The sequence below is a fragment of the Theropithecus gelada genome, chromosome 6, assembly GCF_003255815.1.
Source record: "Theropithecus gelada isolate Dixy chromosome 6, Tgel_1.0, whole genome shotgun sequence".
NCBI lineage: Eukaryota > Metazoa > Chordata > Mammalia > Primates > Cercopithecidae > Theropithecus > Theropithecus gelada.
The window spans coordinates 169,067,703-169,088,143 of record NC_037673.1 but is presented as its reverse complement, the minus strand read 5'-3'; the positions used below and the strand labels follow the sequence as shown (position 1 = coordinate 169,088,143).

Here is a 20,441-nt window from a genome sequence, read left to right as displayed (position 1 = left end):
TGCACAAAGAGCTACAGACCTTGTGATATTAAAGGATATCCGGCACTATATTAAGTAGCTTTCAGCTAAATAATCTTGTTTGAGCCTCATAAAATATCCTGTGCCTGCAGCTGTCTCATTTTCTACCCGCTGCCCTGCTTTAGTCCTTGTCTTTGGAGCACTTGCCCCTGATTGATACAGTCTAGTCTTGTTTGCTTGCTGACTGTGGCCTCCACTGGCATTTTCAGCTCCTCCACGTGTGGAGCCACAAAGCAGTGAGGGAGCAGATCCAGCCCTGGGCTCCACGAGCTCATCATCAAGAAGTGAGTCCCAGGCCAGGCGCAGCGGCTCACACCTGTAATCCCAGCACATTGGGAGGCTGAGGCAGGTGGATCATCTGAGGTCAGGAGTTCAAGACCAGTCTGACCAACATGGTGAAACCCTGTCACTACTAAAAATACAAAAATTAGCTGGACATGGTGGCACTCACCTGTAATTCCAGCTACTCAGGAGGCTGAAGTATGAGAATCTCTTGAACCCGGGAGGCAGAGGTTGCAGTGAGCTGAGATCATGCCACTGCACTACAGCCTGGGCGACAGAGCGAGACTCTGTCTCCAAAAAAAAAAAAAAAAAAAGAAGTGAGTCCCAATTCTACCTGGCCCGTCTGCGTCCTACCCGCTCCATCTCCTACCCTGTCTGCTTGCTCGCTTTGTCCTGGCTGATTGGCCTTCTTCCTGCCTTTTACATGCACCAGGTAATCCCTGCCTCAGGCCCTTTGCACCTGCTGGTGCTCCTACCCAAAACACATAAAGCCACCTGCCGGTGCCTGGTCTCAGCAGATGACACATGTGTGCCTCTGTCACCTTGCTCAGAACATGACAGGCCTGCCAAGCCAAGCAGGTCCCCTCCTAGAGAGTGGGGTACAGCCTGCAGAGGCCACTGGGTGCCTGGCATACAACAGGTACCTCATCACATCAGCAAGTCTCAACCCCTTGCTGCTCTCCCTGCTTCGACCTCTGATTCATGATAGGGTGATCATGGGATGTCCAGTGACCAAGCTGTACAAGAGGGGAGGATGCTTGACTTGGATGTGGTCATCTCCCATCGGTGGCCTGGGGCGAATAAAACCCCTTCTTCGAACGCTGCGTGGCCACACAGTCATGTCTTGGGAAGCAGACCAACCTCTCCCAGAGCTGGAAGGGAGCTCAGACTCTGGTCTACTCGCCTTCATTTGGCTACCAATACTGAGACCCAGAGGGGTTTGGCAGCTTGCCTAGGGTCACACAGCAAAGTAGTAATTAAGCAGAGACCTGGCCCTGGGTCTCCCAATGCCTTAACCAGTACTCTTCCCACCATTGTAAAAGGTCCCCTGGGCTTTGGTGCCATCAGGGTTAAAACAGAATCAGAGTGACCAGGAAAGGCAAACTCTCCCATACCAGGGGAGGGCTGAAAGGTATACCCAGAAACAAGGCGAGACCAGCCCTCCCATCTCATAGGCCTCTCAGTGTGCTGGTCAAACACACGTGGGCTCAGGAGACAGGGAAGGCTGGGAGCCACCTCCTAACTATATGGCTGTGGGCAGGTCCTTCCACCTCTCTGGGCCTCAATTTCCTCTTTGTAAAGAGGGGGCAGCTCCCTCCTGGGGCTGTTTGAGAACTAAAGGTGGCAATGCTTGTATAATGAGAGTTGTCTTGGGCTAAGCAGCTATGTATTTAGTTTCCTATTGTCTTGTGGCTGAGTGGAGGCAAAGGACACCAAGAAATCCCATTAGTGAAAAAGAAAATTCCAGTGCTGAGCAGGAGAGTGGGTGGCCAGGGCCCAGCTCTGTGATGACTTTCCGGGCTGTAAACACAGAAGCGAAGAGGCTTTGAAGCCTCAAGCCAGTGCCAAAGGCAGGAAGCTCCTGGGTCTAATTCCATCTCAGAGGGGTGTCCGATGAGGTCGTGACTGCATAATTCCAATGGCATTCTGTTACACACACCCCAGAGCGTTTACTGGGTTATCCAGACAACAGATAATTCTAGGAATCAGGGATGGATTAACTGCGTCACCCACTGCCAGGAAACCTGCACCGATTCCTCACCAAGTGTGGGCCTGAGAAATGGGAAGGGGGTTAGTCCAGGGGGCCGGGTGCTGATGTCAGCAACCTCGCCCCCTCCAGTAGGAAGCTGTATCCATTAGTTTCTCTGGACTCTTCAGCTCTCACATCAAATGACCCTCTGATGATTCAGAGGGAAAAAAGCCCACTGACCAAACAAAGGGATGGCAGAGATGAGCAAATTATTTCTGTTCTTCTGTGAACCCAGGAGAACCCCCACAGAACAGAACCAAAATGTTCTCTTCAGCTTTAACAAGGCAATATTCACTTTTGCTCTGACTTTATAGTCCTTTTAAGAAACAGAAGCACAACCGATGCCACAGACTTGGAGACAGAAGTTGGAAGGTTTGGAACTTTCTCTCCTTTTTAAGACCCCTCCCTCTCTCTTTTTTTTTTTTTTTTTTTGAGACAGTGTCTCGCTTTGTCACTCAGGCTGGACTGCAGTGGTGCAATCTTGGCTCACTGCAACCTCTGCCTCCCAGGGTCAAGCAATTCTCCTGCCTCAGCCTCCCCAGTAGCTGGGATTACAGGCACGTGCCACCACGCCCAGCTAATTTTTGTATTTTTAGTAGAGACAGGGTATCACCATGTTGGCCAGGCTGGTCTCGAACTCCCGACCTCAGGTGATCCGCCCGCCTTGGCCTCCCAAAGTGCTGGGATTACAGGTGTGAGCCACCTGGCCAAAGACCCCTCCCTCTTCTTGTCTGGGGTCCCAGAACATCCTGGAATGCCCCATCGGGGAAGTATGACTTACACTTCTGTCGTTATAAATCCGGTGAGCTCCGAGAGGAAGAGGAAGAGGATGAACAGGCAGCAGCAGATGGAGACTGGAAGAAACAACAGAAATGCAAACTGTTAAGGGTGGTGGGCACTGACGAAGGAAGACCAGCCTAGAGGAAAGAGGAAAGAGGCCCCAGGACAAGGGTGTGGGGACCTGCCCACAGACCTTCCAAAGCCCCTTCTGACTCGAGTCTCAATATGAAGCAGCCCCACCCCCTGCCTTCGGGGTGCTGGTCTGGCCTCCAGGTGTGGATCAACCTGCCAACATGAGCAAGCCTCCTGGGGTTGGCCCCGCTTCGTTCCAGGAGAGCTCTTTAGTGCAGAGGCCAGCCAAAGGCAGAGGCTGCAAACCGGTGGCCCACAAACGTGTTCTGTTTGGCTCGAGTGATAACATATTTCACAATTTGAAGTCCACCTCGAACAATCAGCATATTTCACATAAAAGGCCAGCGTTCTGCCTTCTCCAGAAGAACATCTAACCCTTGTTCCCACAGAGGGTCTGAGCCCACGAGTTTGCCACAGGCCCCACCATTCCCTTCTGCCTTTCTGGTTCTGAGGCTGAGGCAGAGTCCATTGCTGTTTATCACCACCCTCTGTGGTGCCATCCATACTGTGCCCCTGTCCTTAGAAGGAGGAAAACGAGGCTATACACAGCGGTGCTTCCAGAGAAGAAATAATTCTTCATGGAAATGAAGAATGGCCCAATAGGTTTATTATTTCTTTATTTTTGAGACAGGGTCTTGCTCTGTCGCCCAGGCTGGAGTGCAGTGGCGCAATCTTGGCTCACTGCAACTTCCACCTCCTGGGTTTAAGCGATTCTTCTGCCTCAGCCTCCCGAGTAGCTGGGATTACAGGTGCCTGCCACGACACCCAGCTAATTTATTTATTTTTAGTAGAGATGGGGTTTCACCATGTTGGCCAGGCTGGTCTTGAACTCCTGTTCTCAAGTGAACCACCCACCTCAGCCTCCCAAAGTGCTGGGATTACAGGCATGAGCCACCGCACGCGGCAGGTCCAATATATTTAAAATACTGAGAGTGTAGAACAGAATTCTGGGGTTGGCCATGTCAGCTGTTTTTCTCTCATCTGCCTAAGGACACTGAGGCTGGTGGACCCTGGAGTCACTCCTTGAGGCAGGACATAACAAGTGCCCCAGGGTCCGGCCCTCAACTCCACTCACCAGCCCCATCTCCTGACACTCCCCACAATGTCCAACCACCCAGCCACACCCAGCTGCATGCTACTCCCTAAACATGCCTTTCATTTCTGTTCCTTTGCTAGACTCATCATCCCTCCTCCTCCATGGTTATCCTCTCTGGTTGGTGAACTCCTACTCATCCTCCCAGGCCCGACTCAAATGTCCCTTTTGATGGGAAGCTTCCCCCACTCCCAGAGGTGGAGCTGGTCACTCTTTCCTCTGTGTTCCCAGCCTCTACTTGAACATGTTCCACATTTTATCGGTTATCTGTGGCTGTTTCCCCCACTAGATTCATATCCAGAAAGACAAATACTCTGGAGTTCCAGTGCCTGGCCTGGGGCTGGGGACATGGGAGGCACTAATAGGTATTGTGTACAGCAGAGAGTCAGCTCCCAGGATACAAAATGAGGGCTGAATACGCCCCACCTAACTTTATCCTAGAGGAGCTTAGTGGGCAAGGGCTCACATCCCAGTACCACGCTCACTGCTCACCTGCTGCATGGCCCTAAGTGAGCTACTTAACCTCTTTGTGCCTCCACTTCCTCGCCTGTAAATGGCAGCAATGGTAGTGCCTGCCTTATAGGGCTGCTCTGAGGATCTCAGTAACCTAAGGATTGAGCTTGAAACAGAGCCCGGTGGGTAATAATTACTTGAGCATCAGCTCATGAGTAGGACTTCCATCAGGGAGATGTGGGAACGGTTTGGTAACCTGGGGAAAGTGATTTGACACATTGGTTGACCCTCAGTTTCCTGCAAAGAAGACTTCCCAGTGCCTCTTGCTAATTCTGCTGCATTCTCTGCAGCCTGCACCTGGACTGGCAGAGCCAGCATCACGGATGTGACAGCCAGTTCTCTCCATTATTTTTCTTACTCCATATCTATTTATTTATTTTTATTTATTTATTTATTTATTTATTTATTTATTTATTTTTGAGATGGAGTCTTGCTCTGTTGCCCAGGCTGGAGTGCAATGGCGCCATCTTGGCTGACTGCAAGCTCCACCTCCTGGATTCATGCCATTCTTCTGCCTCAGCCTCCCGAGTAGCTGGGACTGCAGGCGCCCACCACCTCGCCCGGCTAATTTTTGTATTTTTAGTAGAGACGGGGTTTCACCGTGTTAGCCAGGATGGTCTCGATCTCCTGACCTTGTGATCTGCCCACCTCGGCCTCCCAAAGTGCTGGGATTATAGGCGTGAGCCACCGCGCCTGGCCCATATCTATTTATGTATATCTATCTGCCCATCTACCTATATCTAAAACAAACAGTCATTGACCGACTGATCAATCTATCTTCAAAGCAAATAGCCATCTTTCTGTCTTCAAAACAAATAGCCAAAGATGCATTCCGAGCGAAAGGGGAAGAGAGTGTTCGCTGGGTACCCACTATGTGCCCTGTCGTGAGTGCATTAACAGATGTCCTGTCACCTCACACTCCCACCCACCTTGAGGGGGGCGGTGCCCATGTTAAGGGTGTGGAGGCACAGCGAGACAAGGAGGCTGGCCCAAGGCTTCGCCGTGTGGGGGCAGGAGAGGCAGGACTGGAACCCACGTGGTTTTAGAGCCAACGCCCTGAGAAAAGGAACGTCAAGAACTTAGGGTCCAAGTGAAGGGCAGGATGTCCCCAGACTGCTCACTGAGTCTCTCCAACCACCCTGAGACATGGGGGATACTAGAATTACTCCCAGTTTCTCCCAAACTTTGAAAAAGTTGTAGTGGGGAAGCATTTAAAGGTTTTACTTAAAAAAAAAAAAAAAAAAAAAAAAAAGGAGTTATCATCAGCACCATAAGACAGAGCGAGAAACAAACAAAAATTTTTAAATAAAAAAAGTTAACGATGCATATTATATATTTTAAAAAAAATCCAGCTGTATAAAAAAGTGAGTCTGTCTCTCCTGATCTGCAGCCCCCGATTCCCTGTTACAGTTTCATGTGGCCATCCAAGGACATTGAAACATATATATATACATCCCCCTAAGCGAACAGCAGCGTAATGGGCACACTCTTTTCCACCATGCTTTGCTCACTCAGCAATCTATTTCAAAACAGGTTCTACATCAGTTTACTGAGTGGCTGTGTTTTCTTTCGTTTTCGAATGGCAGAGGGATTAATTTCAGATTGTCTTCTCCAGCTGCTGAACAAATCCACTGGAAGAGATCAGCTATCAATCCAAATTTCCTGGCTCCTGTTCTTCCCTTTCTCACCTGCAAACTGAGGCTATTAAACCTCTTGGAAAACTGAGCAGGCAAAACATCCTTGCTTTGGAAGCTTGCAACTTTCTGACCAGGATCATATAGGACCCATATTTCAGAATCTTTTGCACCCTCCTCCCCCAAGCCCTGACAACTCATTGGATGCTGTAATGATGAACAGGCACAAAATAGGGAGTGTTGCTGGGCATGGTGGCTCACGCCTATAATCCCAGCACTTTGGGAGGCCAAGGCGGGTGGATAACTTGAAGTCAGGAGTTTGAGACCAGCCTGGCCAACACGGTGAAAACCCATCTCTACTAAAAATACAAAAATTAGCCAGGTGCGGTGGCAGGCGCCTGTAATCCCAACCACTTGGGAGGCTGAGACATGGGAACCACTTGAATCCGAGAGACGGAGGTTGCAGTGAGCCATTGCACTTCAGGCTGGGCAATGAGAGCAAAATTCTGTCTCAAACAAAACAAAACAAAACAAAGCAGGGAGTGTTCAAAAGTCGGTGCTGACTTGGCTTGGTCCAGGCCTCCTGGCTACTTTCTGTGCTCCATGCCTGTAGACGTGTCCCAGGGTTCTAATTCCATCCACACCAGAGCCAGGGGGATGTGGATGGAAAGGCCTCCTTCTGAGATCTGTGTGCTTTTTCAAGGCTCGGACTGAAGGCTGGTCAGCCCAGCAGGTGGACACAGTAAGTGCCAAGTCTGCTTGGCAGAGATTCAAGTGGTCCAAAGGTCCCAATCACACACATTCATGGTGTGTGTTACCCTTACCCCAGCTAGAGGAGGAGGACAGAGACCAGATCTCAATGCCACTGTGGCCTCAGGGACTAGCACAGTGCCTGGCTCAGATAAGGTATAAAATAAATATTTGTTGAATGAATGAATGAAAAACACGACAGAAGGTAAGAACTATTTCAACCAGAAAGGCCTTCTGATAGTGAAGGCTTTTTTTGATGAAGGTTTTTCAGTCCATGTTTGGGCAGGACTCTATGGCTCTCCGACTCCAGCCTTCTTCTGAAACTGACTCAGGCGTTGGAGAGTAGGAATGTGACCCCAGGAGAAGGCTTGCTGGTAGGAAACCTGGTACGGCCAGCCAAAGAGGGCACTGGACCTGAGACCCAAGGCTCCGAGAGGCCAAGGAATTTATCCAAGGTCACACAGTCACGTAAGTGGAGGAGTCAAAATTTAAACCCTGAGCTGTGAGTCTCCAATACCCTGATCTTTCCTTCAGTTATTAATAGCACCTATCACAAAGTAATGAAATGGTACGTGTCCGAGTCGGCCTGCCCTGCCCGGCCGTGTGCTCCTCAAGGACAAAGATGGAAGCCCATTCATCAGTACAGTCCCAGGGCTTGGCATGGCGCCTGGCCCAAGGACCTGGTTAATAAATATTTGTGCACTAAATGGTAGCTAAGGGCTGGTTTCCTATGCCTCACGCCTTTCCTCTTGTGTAAGGAAATTTGCTGTCTCCTGTGCCGTGGCTGAAACTGTCTATCAGACTATGTCCCTGGAGGGCCCTTTGGCAGGACCTTGTAAGTTTCAAAACACTCATACTCTTTAACCCAGTAATTCCTCTTCTAGGGAAGTTACCTTACAGAAATAACTGTACAAGGATACAAAAAGATATGGACAAGGATATCCAACAAACCAGAATGGGGAATGTCCACCCTCAGGGGCTGGCCACAGGCCCCGTAGGTCAGCCAGATAACAGAATGTGACACAGCTGGAAAGAAGAATGTGGTGGCTATTTATCCGCTGGCAGGAAAGGTGCCCAGGATGTATCAGCGGAAGAAAGGCAAGGGAAGAACAGTGTGCAGAGTATGCTCCTTTTTGTGTTTCAATCAGTGATATACGTATATCAAAGCCTAAATAGGCCAGGCGCAATGGCTCTCACCTGTAATCCCAGCACTTTGGGAGGCCAAAGCAGGTGGATCACTCGAGGTCAGGAGTTTGAGACCAGCCTGGCCAACATGGTGAAACCCCGTCTCTACTAAAAATACAAAAATTAGCTTGGCATGGTGGCAGGCGTCTGTAGTCCCAGCTACTTGGGGAGGCTGAGGCACAAGAATTGCTTGAACCCGGGAGGCAGAAGTTGCAGTGAACCGAGATCGCACCACTGCACTCCAGCCTGGGGACAGAGCGAGACTCCATCTCAAAAAAAAAAACAAACAAAAAAAAGCCTAAATATTTTTTTTAAAACTCTAGAAAAATAAATACACACCTGACTGTTAAACATACCAGACAAGGGAGAGACTGCAAGATGGAGAAGAGGGAAGAAGATGGAGCCATTGGTGGACGGTAGGAATGGGGCAGGAAACCTCATTTGATTTTTTTGGATCAGGTTCATAAACTACCAAGTCTCTTTTCTCTCATGGTCCCCTCCATATCCTTTCCTCGGGGATCGAGGCACAGAGCTGCACAGCTTCTCAGGCCAGAGGCCCTCATGGGTTGCAGGCTCCAGGAGGACAGTGATAAGAAGGAGAGTCATCCGTGTACTGAGGGGTTAGCATGTGCCCTGCACAAGACATGTCCAGGGACACATTTAATCCCCAGATCAGGAAACTGAGGCTCAGAGGGGAGTGACTTGCCCAGTCATACTGCTGCTAAATGGGAGGATGAATGTTGCTCCGCCAGAACACAGAGTCTATGTGACATGCATCCTGCCATGTGGCTGTGCTGTCCCTTCCTCAGGGCTCTCTAAGGCATCTTGCAGCTTCAGCAGGCCCAGCAGGATCCCCAAGGTCCTCCCGCAACTAAGAACGGCCTGAACCAGGAGAAATGGACTCCAGTATGACCGACTGCCCGGCCCAGGACCCTGCTCAGGCAGCAGGGCTGGGACCGTCAGCGGGGCAGGTCTCTCTCCCATACCAGGCACTGAAGGGCATGTGGGGTGCAAGGAGGCCCACCTGAGTATGAGTCATGGCTCCATATTTTGTGAGCTGTGAAATTTCACCTCACCTCTCTCAGCTCATTTTCTCATTGGGAAAATGTGGCGAAAGCATCTCCTGTTTTCAAGGTGGCTTTGGTTTGTTTTTAAAACTTTTTACTGTAGAATAATCATAGATGCAAAGGTAGTACAGACAGTTCCCATATGCCCTTCACTGGGCTTCCCCTTATGTTAGCATCTTACATTTGTCAAAATGAAGAAATTAACATTAGTACAGTACCATGAACTCGGCTACGGACTTTATTTGGGCTTCACTAGTTTTCCCACAAACTCCTGATTTCTGTTTCAGGAACTGATCCGGGAGTCCACTTTGCATTTTCATCCTGGGTCCTTAGTCTCTCATCAGTGACAGTTCCTTGGTCTTTTTTTTTTTTTTTTTTTTTTTTGAGACGGAGTCTCGCTCTGTCGCCCAGGCTGGAGTGCAGTGGCCGGATCTCAGCTCACTGCAAGCTCCGCCTCCCGGGTTCACGCCATTCTCCTGCCTCAGCCACCCGAGTAGCTGGGACTACAGGCGCCCGCCACCTCACCTGGCTAGTTTTTTGTATTTTTTTAGTAGAGACGGGGTTTCACCGTGTTAGCCAGGATGGTCTCGATCTCCTGACCTCGTGATCCGCCCGTCTCGGCCTCCCAAAGTGCTGGGATTACAGGCTTGAGCCACCGCGCCCGGCCAGTTCCTCGGTCTTTTGTGTTTTTCAAGACCTTGCCACTTTGGAAGAGTACTGGTCAAGTATCCTATAGAATGTCCCCTGACCTGGGATTGTGAGTTTTCTCATGATTAGACTGAACTGTGGTTTTTGGGGACGATCCCATGGAGGCAAGATGCCTCCATGCATCCTGTCAGGGGCTCATGATATGCACGTGGCTTATCACTGGTGATGCCAGCCTTCCTCACCTGGTTCCTCACTGGCACTTGCCACATGTCCTCAGTAAAGGCCTTATTTTTCCTTCCCACTCTCTATTCTTTGAAACAGAGTTACTAAGCCCACACGCAAGGAGAGGGGAATGAAACTCTATCACCTGACTGGGAGAAAAGCTGCACACACGTTGAGTATCCCAAATCTGAAAATCCGAAATTCTAAGTGCTCCAAAATTTGAAACATTTTCAGTGCCAACGTGATGCTCACAGGAAATGCTCACTGGAGCATTTTGGATTTCAGGGTTTTGGATGTAGGATGCTCAACTGATAAGTAAAATGCAAATATTCTAAAATCTGAAATCCAAAATCTGAGACACTTGTCCTAAGCATTTTGGATAAGAGATACTCAACCTGTATATTTTGGAATTCTTCTGTAAGGATTTGTCTCTTCTCCCCCATTTATTGATATTAATTAGGACTCACAGAACTGCTTCTTCATTCTCTGGCTTCTAAGCCAATAATGTCATTATTTATTTTATTACTGTCACAGGCTGGCTTTCAAGTTGGCTCCTAGGTCCTGCTGACACCAGGTGCTCCAGGCTCCTCTTTCCTTACCCTGCCTAGCCCTGAAATCAGCCACTTCTCCAAGGAGCCGTGGTTCCTTTTATTGAAGAATGGCCTTCAGAACCCCAAATCTGGATGAGATCGTGATTTTTTTTTTAATGGATAAAAACATGCTTTGGTGAACAACTCAAATCGTTTCTGAGGTATAAAGAGAAAAGTAAATCTCTCCCATCCCTGGGCCCGATTCCTCTCCCAGGGGCAGCTATTGGTTTTTTGGTTTTTGTTTTTTTTTTTTGAGACGGAGTCTCGCTCTCGTCACCCAGGCTGGAGTGCAATGGCGTGGTCTTGGTTCACTGCAACCTCCGCCTCCCTGGTTCAAGCAATTCTCCTGCCTTAGCCTCCCGAGTAGATGGGATTACAGGCATGTGCCACCAAGTCTGGCTAATTTTGTATTTTTAGTAGAGATAGAGTTTCAGCATGTTGGTCAGGCTGGTCTCAAACTCCTGATCTCAATTGATCCACCTGCCTTGGCCTCCCAAAGTGCTGGGATTACAGGTGTGAGCCACCACGCCCGGCCTGGCACCTACTCTTGACAATTTCTTTTGTGTCCTTCCAGATGGTGCCTATACCTTGCAGGGTTACAGTAAGGATAGAGATTAAGTGAAGAAATGTTTGAAGGGCTCCCGCAAGATACTCAGCATTTCTTCCCTCCCTCCCGTCTTTCCTTCTTTCCTGCCTGGCTCAGACAGTCTGCACAGAGAGAGCAGGCATGGGCAGTGGAGATGCGGCAGAGGGCATGGCCAGAGGATGGCTACTCACTAATGGCCCCGGTGTACGTTGGCTGCGTAAGGTCCTTGGGCACCTTCCTGTAGATGTCAAACCTGCGGAGAGCAAATGGAACAGGAGTGAGGTGGGCACAAAGGGTGGGTCTCAAGGCAGCAGGCAGTGGTGCTGGCTCATGTGCCACATGGTTCAGCAAACCATGGTTCTTCCCACAGTTTTTCTGCTCTTTCAGGACACTTTCTCCAAGATGCCTGGTGGGAGGCCTCTCTGATGGAATCCCTGCTCCCTGCAACACCCTTAGATCACGTCCCCTTGTCATCTCTACTTCGTAACATTTTGTTTTTTTAACAGGGTCTCGCTCTGTCACCGAGGATGGAATGCAGTTGTGCAATCTTGGTTCACTGCAACCTCTGCCTCCTGGGTTCAAGTGAGTCTCATGTCTCAGCCTCCCGAGTAGCTGGGACTACGGGCATGCGCCACCATGCCTGGCGAATTTTTGTATTTTTGGTAGAGACGGGGTTTTGCCATGTTGCCCAGGCTGGTCTCAAACTCCTGAGCTCAAGCAATCTGCCCACCTTGGCCTCCCAAAGTGCTGGGATTACAGGCGTGAGCCACCAGATGACCCTCCCACTCATCGGTGGCTCTTCCATCAGAGTGTGACTTCCGCAAGGGCAGGGGCCTCGTTAGGTTTTGTCCCCTGCCACGTTCCCAAACCCTAGCATGGGCCTGGTGCATAGTAGCCACTGGATAATTAAGGAGTGAATGGAACCCCCGAGTCGGGGGTGACTCTGACGCTAGAGGAAGCAGGGAAACGCACAGCCCTGCTCGAGTTATGTGACGATGCTGCATTCTTGCTCCACGTCACCTCTCCTCCCCCTCTTCCTTTTCCTGCCTCCTCCTGTTTCCACTCCTGCTGCGCCCCCCTAGCTCCTGCTGTCTGCCTCATGGAGATTTTTCTTAAGAATGCTAAGGCATGAGGTTAACAGAAAGTCCTGCCAGGAGCCCACAGGCTCAGCATCAGCTCGTGATGGCTCTGGTTCCTGTCTTGTGTGGTTTCTGTCCCTCCCAGAAGCAGACAGATATCTTTCTTTCCTGTGGATCCCACCAGAGCTCAGGGAAATCGTGTGGTGTAGTGGGAGAATTCAGGGTTTTGGAATCAGACAGACACGGGTTTAATTCTGGCTCTGCTTTAACAGCAGCTATTTAAGAGTTAAGACCCTGGACTCAGACTACCCTGGTTCAAATCTCGGCTGGTCCTCTTGTTCACCGTGTGACCTTCAGCAAACGACTTCACCTCTCTGAGCCTTTGTATTTATGGGACCATTACCACTAGACCCTGCGAGGCCACGGACAGGGTGAGGGAAAGAAGTGTCTGTAAAGGATGTGACGCAGAGAGCTCGCAGGGGAGGCTCCCCACGCACTTGGCTTCCTTTCCTTCACTTGAACCTGTGCGGCAGTCAGTTCTCCCACAGCAGAGTTTGATCGACGGAGCCCTCCTCAGTCCACACGGCATTCTCAGCTCTCAGACAGAACTTGACTTGCTGGAGAGGCCAGGGGCTCCAGCCCTCGCGGGTGACAGGCTGGTTCGTGGTTCCTCTTTGGTGATTAGGAAACAAGAGTGTGCCTGGCTAAACCCGACGCAATGCCTTGGAAACCTTGCGTAAGGGCTGATGCTTGAATCAGTGTGCTCACCCTAATTACACGTGAAACAAACTCAGTTTCCTAAGACCTCAGGGGAGAAAAATTCCTGTGGGCTGCCAAGTTAAAAGGTACCACTTTCTCTGCTGCCTGCTTAGCTCCCAGTCACCTGTGCTCAGGCCCCTGAGGGTACCAGAAGCTGGGGCTGGGGTGTGGTCAGGAGGTCAGGGGTCTCTGCAACTCACCTGTCCATACTTACTCACATCCCTTAGTCAGAAAGTGTGGGCCACTTTAACACAGAGAGTTGTGTGAGAGGTAAGAGTACGTGCTGTGGAATCAGGTGCCTGGGCTCAACCATGACCACTACTGTGCCACTCTGGGTCTGTCACTCAAACTCTCTGTGCCTCAGTTTCTTTGTCTATAAAGTGGGGGCAACAACAGTAACTATCTCACAGCATGGCGGTGAGGCTCGGATGACTGAGCACATATAAAGTACTGAGGCGGAGCCTGGCACCCAGAAATGCCATGTGGATATTTGTGGTTATTATTATTATTAACGCTTGTTTGACTAACATTTACACAGCGCCTACTACTCACCCCCTCTTTTAGGCCCTCACGCAAGGAGATAAAAATCAACCCTTGGCCCAGTGAGTTTGTAGTTTAGCAGTAGAGGCAAAGAAACAGAAAGAGAAGGTAGTGGCATCCTCATCATGAGGTGGTGGATTAACTCAGGAGGGGGTACCTGACTTGGCCTGGGGTCCTCGGTGAAGCTTCCTACAGGGGGTGATGTGTGCACAGAGCAGGAGGAGGAGGTGGGTGGAGGGAAAGAGCAGCCTAGGCAAGGAGAGGAGCAGAAGCCAAGACACAGTAGGACCGAACCCAGGAAGCTGGGCACCGTCCTCTCTCCTGCATGGGGCACGGCCTGGCGTGGAGGGAGAGGAGGATGGAAAGCTGGGGCGGGGCTGGAGGAGAGGGTCCTGAGGGCCAGGCCGTGGCTGGGGAGTCTCACACCAAGTGTCGATGGGAGCTGGTGGGCAGTCTACTGTGGGAGACTATGAGAGGTCAGCAAATTTGGGAGGTGGGGGTGGGGAGAGGGAATGGAGAGAAAACAAACCAGCGGGTGGCCGTCACTGAGACCCCGCTGACGCCTGCCCTGCAGACATGCAGACTAGGAGGACAGATCTTCTGATTTTCCAAGAGAAGCCAAAAATAATGGAATTTGACGTGGAAGTTCACCATTCTCAAATGGTGGGCCCACATTCTATAGGACAAATGACACGTGGTCTGCAGATGACATGAGGCCCGGGGCCTAGGCGGTGACCATTTGAGCAGAGAGGCCCTGCAGAGCTAGAGAAGGATATGGTCCGCTTCGTGTCACAGGAAGGCCAGCCTGGGCCAGTGGGGAGGGCACGTGGGTTCTCCTAAGAAGACTGGAGAAACGAGTAGCAGGTAGCCAGGCAGCGGGGAAGGGCTGCAGCGGGAGGGTTCTCGTCCTCACTCCACCCCAACTTGGTCTTGGACCTGCAGAAAATCCCTGGCCCTTGCTGGGCCTCAGCTTCTCTGAGTATTAAATGAGGGGGTACACAGGGGATCTAAAAGTTCCCGTACAGATTAAAGCTGAATTGATAGCAGTGCCCTGGGGCTTGATACCCCAAGTGGCTAACAACCAGCTTTTGTCCAGGTCACCATCAGGGGCCGACAAGCAGAAACTGGGCCTCGCGATTAAAAAAATACAGAAACTGCTGTGCACAGTGGCTCACGCCTGTGATCCCAGCACTTTGGGAGGCTGAGGTGGGAAGACTGCTTGAGAATAAGAGTTTGAGACCAGCCTGGGCAGCATAGAGAGACCCCATCTCCACAAAAAAATGAACAAAATTAGCTGGGCATGCTGGTGTGCGCCTGTAGTCCCAGCTAGTCGGGAGGCTGAGGTGGGAGGATCACTTGAGCCTGGGAGGTTGAGGCTGCAGTGAGCTGAGATGGTGCCACTGTACTCCAGCCTGGGTGACAGAGTGAGACTCTATCTCAAAACATAAAATAATAAAAATTTAAAAATTAAAAATATAAGAACCATTGTTTCAAAACTGGAAGTCAGAGGCTGCTCTGGGTGAGGAGGCAGCGGTGGCTCGTGGCAGGGTGTCTAAGCTCAGTCAGGTGAGGAAGAGATAGGAGATTGTTGCATACAGAGAGACTGGTCAAACATGTACGTGTACAAGGATAGTGGGGCCAGGTGCCTCACTGTCAGGCAAGGGGGGTGAAAACATGGTATTAGAGTGGTAATGGAAATATCAGTATGAATTAATCATTTTCAACATACCCAAACACTGAAATATGCACATGCATATATACATATCATATATACATACATTTCCTCGCTCTTTCCATAGAGAAGATCCAGCAACAGCAACAGCCCAATAGCAGTGAGTGTAACGAGCACCCAAATCTTGGCTTCTAATCACTATTCTCTACTTAAAGGAGTCAGAGCTCCCTGGAATGGCTGATTCTAGGCTGGGCAGGAAAAATACAAGATGGGCCTGGAGCACCTTCTTATGTCAGAAACCAAGAAAGTGTTCAAAGAATGAAAAGGACATGTCAAAAGGACAACAAGAGGCCAGACACAGTCAATGGCTCATGCTTGTAATTCCAGCAGTTTGGGAGGCCCAGGCAGGGGGATCGCTTGAGGGCAGGAGTTCAAGAAAAGCCTGGGCAACATAACAAGACCTCATCTCTACAAACAACAACAACAACAAAGACAACAACAACAAAAGTTGGGCGTGGTGGTGGCGCCTCTAGTCCTAGCTTGTCAAGAGGCTGAGGTGGGAGGACCACTTGAATCTAGGAGTTTAATGCTATGGTGAGCACTGCACTCCAGCCTGGGCTACAGGGTGAGGCCCTGTCTTTAAAAAAAAAAAAAAAAAAAAAAAGCTCGAGGGGGTTCCCACTGGCCAAAGAATAGACAATGTGAGCATCAAAATAAATAACAATCATCACAGATTATAAGCCATTGGATAAAACAGAAAGGCAGGAATCTACATAGATAGAAATAAAGAAATGAACAAATCAAAAGTTTGATAAAGAATAGGATATTGACATACCTTCAAAGCACTTCCCCAGAAAATGCTTATTAATTACAAAATGGAAAGAGTGACTGTGCAGGAGAGAAACTCGGCAGACATCATCTTTTTGGTGGGGGCTGGAGGGACAGAGTCTCACTGTCGCCTAGGCTGGAATGTAGTGACGTGATGACACACTGCAGCTTCAATCTCCCAAGGCTCAGGCGATCCTCCCACCTCAGCCTCCCGAGTAGCTGGGACTACAGGGACGCGCCACAATGCCTGGCTAATTTTTTTATTTTTTTGGAGAGATGCGGTTTTGCAATGTTGCCCAGGCTGGTCTTCAACTACAGGGCCCAAGCGATCTGCCCGCCTCGGCCTCCCAAAGTATTAGGATTACAAGCATGAGCCACTGTGCCTGGCCCAGGCATCATCTTAACCAGGTGAAGACAGTGGACACCGGAAGCATGGAGACACATCAGCACCCCGTGCCTCCTGATATGCCACACTGAGGAGGGCACAGCACCACTTCTGGGGGGATCCTGCCTAAAAGGTACCGCTTCAATCTAATAATGAGAAAACATCAAACAAATCCAAAGTGAAGGGCAGTCTACAAAACAAAACAAAACAAAAACTGGCTGGCACTTGTCAAGAGCATTCAGGTCAGAAAGCACAAGAAAAGCTGGGGGAACTGTCACAGATGGAAGGAGACTAAAGAGACATGACAACTAAATCTGATGAGATCCTGGATCAGAAAAAGGCGATCAGTGGGACACCTGAAGAAAGTTGAGTACGAACTGCAGACTGGCCGGTGGCACTGTCTAATGGATTTTCCTGCTCTTGATCATGGCATTATGATTATGTAAGATGTTAACATTTGGGGACGCTTGGGTAAAGGGCATACAGGAACTCTGTACTATTTTTGCAGTTTGGGGGAAAAGTCTGAAATTATTTCAGAACAAAAAGCTAAAAAAGTATTTCAAATGGAAATTTAGAAAAACATCAAAGACAGAGATGCCACTTATTCACACTTAGAGCATGCCTTTAATCCCGGTTACTCGGGAGGCTGAGGTAGGAGGATCACTTGAGATCAGGAGATTGAGGCTACAGTGAGCTATGACCATTCCACTGTACTCCAGCCTGAGCAACAGAGTGAGACCACCATCTCTAATAGTAACCATCATCATCCTCATCATCACCATCCCACTTAGCCTGTTGTCTTCACACATGGGTGGTCCTTGTAGGCATCTGAATTTGAGGTACTGGTTTAACAAATGATTGCTGACTCCTAGGTATCAGGCAGAGTAAGTCTCTGCTGGGCATGGGGACAGGGGCAGGGAGGCAGGCTGGGTGGTGATGAAGCTCTAAGAGGGAGGTGAGATTTGGACCAAAACTACAGAAGGCAATCAAAGGAAAGAGTAAATGATGCTTAACCATAATCACTCCATTCTATGCTGGGCACTTTGACAAACATATTTGCATTTATTTCTCAAAAAAACCCTGGAAAATACTCATATCTCATTTTTCCAGGGAGAAAACAGAAGCTCACAGTCACCAAGCCAGTGAGTGACAGAGCTAGGATTCAAACCCAAGTCTGAGTACACAGGGCATGGTCCTTCCACTGCCTGTACTCTGGGAATCACCAGTTTAGAGCGCACTTTTTGGTAAATTAGATGAAGGTCTCAAGGTTTTGTTCATCTGCTTTTCCAAAGATGCTGCCCCAGAGCAGATGAGAGTCACCTGGAAGACAGGGACCAGTTCGAAATTCATTAATTCATTCACCAGCCATGTGCTAAGCACCTAGTATATCAGGCAGTGTTCTAGAGAGTGGGGAAATGAAAGTGATCAAGGCAGACACCACCCCATGAAGCTGCCAATCTAGCAAAGCTCCTGGCTCCTTGGGACTGGCCACACTACGTACTGTGATGCTGACTCCATTCCCACGCCACAGAGCCACGCTAAGCAGCAGTGGTGGGGTAAAGGGAGAGCTCAAAAAGAGCCTGGTTTCAGAACTGACCACAAGCCAAGTGAGTCAGCATGAATCTCACTAAGAAAATGGGTTATCAGGAGGCTGGTGAGAACCCCAGGCATGTGACAGACCAGGAAGTGAGCCGTCCTCCCTGACTGACATTAGTCAGTCCCTCGCCGCGGTGATGTGACCAGTTGTGGCCAGCTCTCCGTCAAGAGAATGTGGAGGAAAGGGTGAAGAGAATGGAGGAGGGAAAGGGATGCTTACAGCAAACCTACTATGTACTAGGGTCACAGAGGCCTTTGACCAGCATGTTCACATCTAATTGTCTTGACTGACTTGCAAATGAGGGATTATTGCTCCATTTTACAGATGAGGCTCAGAGAGGTTGGAGACTTGGCTAGGCTCACACACCTATGAAGTGCCATGGCAGAGATCTGAATCTGGATCTACTTTATGGTCCTGGTCAGTGTGGGGACAAATCAGGCCCATTTGGGTGGAAAATATTTGGAAGAAAAAGAATTGGACTGCTTAGCCTCAAACACAGAAAGCTAAAGGATGGACGATAATAAACACTTACTATTTAAGAAACACTCCCTCCCAGCCCTCCCTGGCCACCGGAGTATGAGTTCTCAAGGGCAGGTCCCAGATCTTTCCTCTCCTGCCCTCCTCTCTGCCCAGCCTAGGCCCTTGGGGAACTGAGTCCATGAAGGGATCTGTACAAGCATAAGGCCCACTGGTTGGCCTTAAACATGAGACTAAGATAAGATGGGCAGTGGTGAAGCTGGGCGATGAGTACACAGTGGTCCCTGTACTGTTTTCTCTACTTTTGTGGATACTTAGACAGTTTTGCTTTTCTTTTTTTCTTTTTTTGAGACGGAGTTTCGCTCTTATTGCCCAGGCTGGAGTGCAATGGCGTGATCTTAGCTCACGGCAACTTCCGCCTCCCGGGTTCAAGCGATTCTCCTGCCTCAGCCTCCCGAGTAGCTGGGATTATAGGCACGTGCCACCACGCCTGGCTAATTTTGTATTTTTAGTAGAGATGAAGGTTTCTCCATGTTGGTCAGGCTGGTCTCAAACTTCCAACCTCAGGTGATCTGCCTGTCTCGGCCTCCCAAAGCGCTGGGATTACAGGTGTGAGTCACCGTATCGAGCCACATTTTTGCTTTTTAAAAAGGAAAATGGGTCAAAATTAAAGCAAGGGAGGAACCAACTGGACTTAAGAAAAACTAACCTGGATGCCAGGGGTCAAGGGAATGGGAGTGGGAACTGGGGTTAGCTGGGCACGTGGATTATCCCTGCTGCGACAGGACCCAGAGACCCCATAGGGCCCCCTGCCCTCAATGCTCCTCATGGTCAGCTCTCGCAGGGACTCTGAGATCACTGTGTCCAACCCGTTCACTTTACAGAAGAGAAAACCAAAGCCTCAAGAAGAGGTGTGCCTTGCTCAGTTGAACGTACAATTAAACTCAGAGTATCAAAAACAAAAACAAAGCCAGGTGCGGTTCTCACACCGTCATCCCACTCTGAGAGGCTGAAGTGGGTGGATCACTTGAGGTCAGGAGTTTGAGATCAGCCTGGCAACATGGTGAAACCCTGTCTCTACAAAAAAATACAAAAATTCTTTGGGTGTGGTGGTGGTCACCTGTAGTCCCAGCTACTTGGGAGGCTGAGGTGGGAGGAATGCTTGAGCCCAGGGAGGTCGAGGCTGCAGTGAGCTGAGATCATGCCTCTGCACTCCAGCCTGGGTGACAGAGTAAGACCCTGTCTCAAGAATAAGGAAATAAAATAATAATTTTTAAAAATAAAAACAAGCCCCAGGGCGGGCAGATTACCTGAGATCAGGAGATCGAGACCATCCTGGCCAACATGCCAAAACCCTGTCTCTACTAAAAATACAAAAATTAGCCGGGCATGGTGGCAGGTGCCTGTAATCCCAGCTACTGGGGAGGGTGAGGCAGGAAAATTGTTTGAATCTGGGAGGTGGAGGTTGCAGTGAGCCAAAATCGCGGCACTGCAGTACTCCAGCCTGGGAGATAGAGCAAGACTCTGCCTCCGATATATAAATAAATAAATAACAAAGTAAATAAATAAAAACAAGCCAATAAAAAGCTTTCCAATCAATCCTTGATAGTGCTTATGTCAGGAGAGGTTTTGCCTCTCAGGGGACATTTGTCTTTTGGACCATCGCTGGGTATGGGGGTGCTACTGGCATCTCATGGGTAGAGGCCAGGGGTGCTGCTAAACATTCTGTGGCACACAAGAAGGTCCCCCCACAACAAAGAATGACCAGCCCCAAGTGTCAATAGGGTTGAGGTTGGGAAGCTCTGTTGTGTGTGGAATAAAACCTTCCATACGGAAACACATTTTCCCATTGAT

General features: G+C 49.6%; 1 protein-coding gene across 6 annotated transcripts in view; it reads right to left on the bottom strand.

Annotated features, from left to right (window-relative positions):
• Positions 1–20,441, bottom strand: part of ERGIC1 (endoplasmic reticulum-golgi intermediate compartment 1) — a 121,528-nt gene that overhangs the window by 52,364 nt on the left and 48,723 nt on the right. For 5 of the 6 annotated variants that reach the window (XM_025386953.1, XM_025386954.1, XM_025386950.1 and 2 more), the window contains exons 2-3: positions 11,442–11,503; positions 2,832–2,904 (exon numbers count right to left, since the gene is read on the bottom strand). In XM_025386953.1, the coding sequence (XP_025242738.1) occupies positions 2,832–2,904; positions 11,442–11,503 (135 nt within the window). Of the gene's footprint in view, positions 1–2,831; positions 2,905–11,441; positions 11,504–20,441 lie in introns of those variants that run through there. The other variant, XM_025386955.1, reaches the window with a different exon arrangement.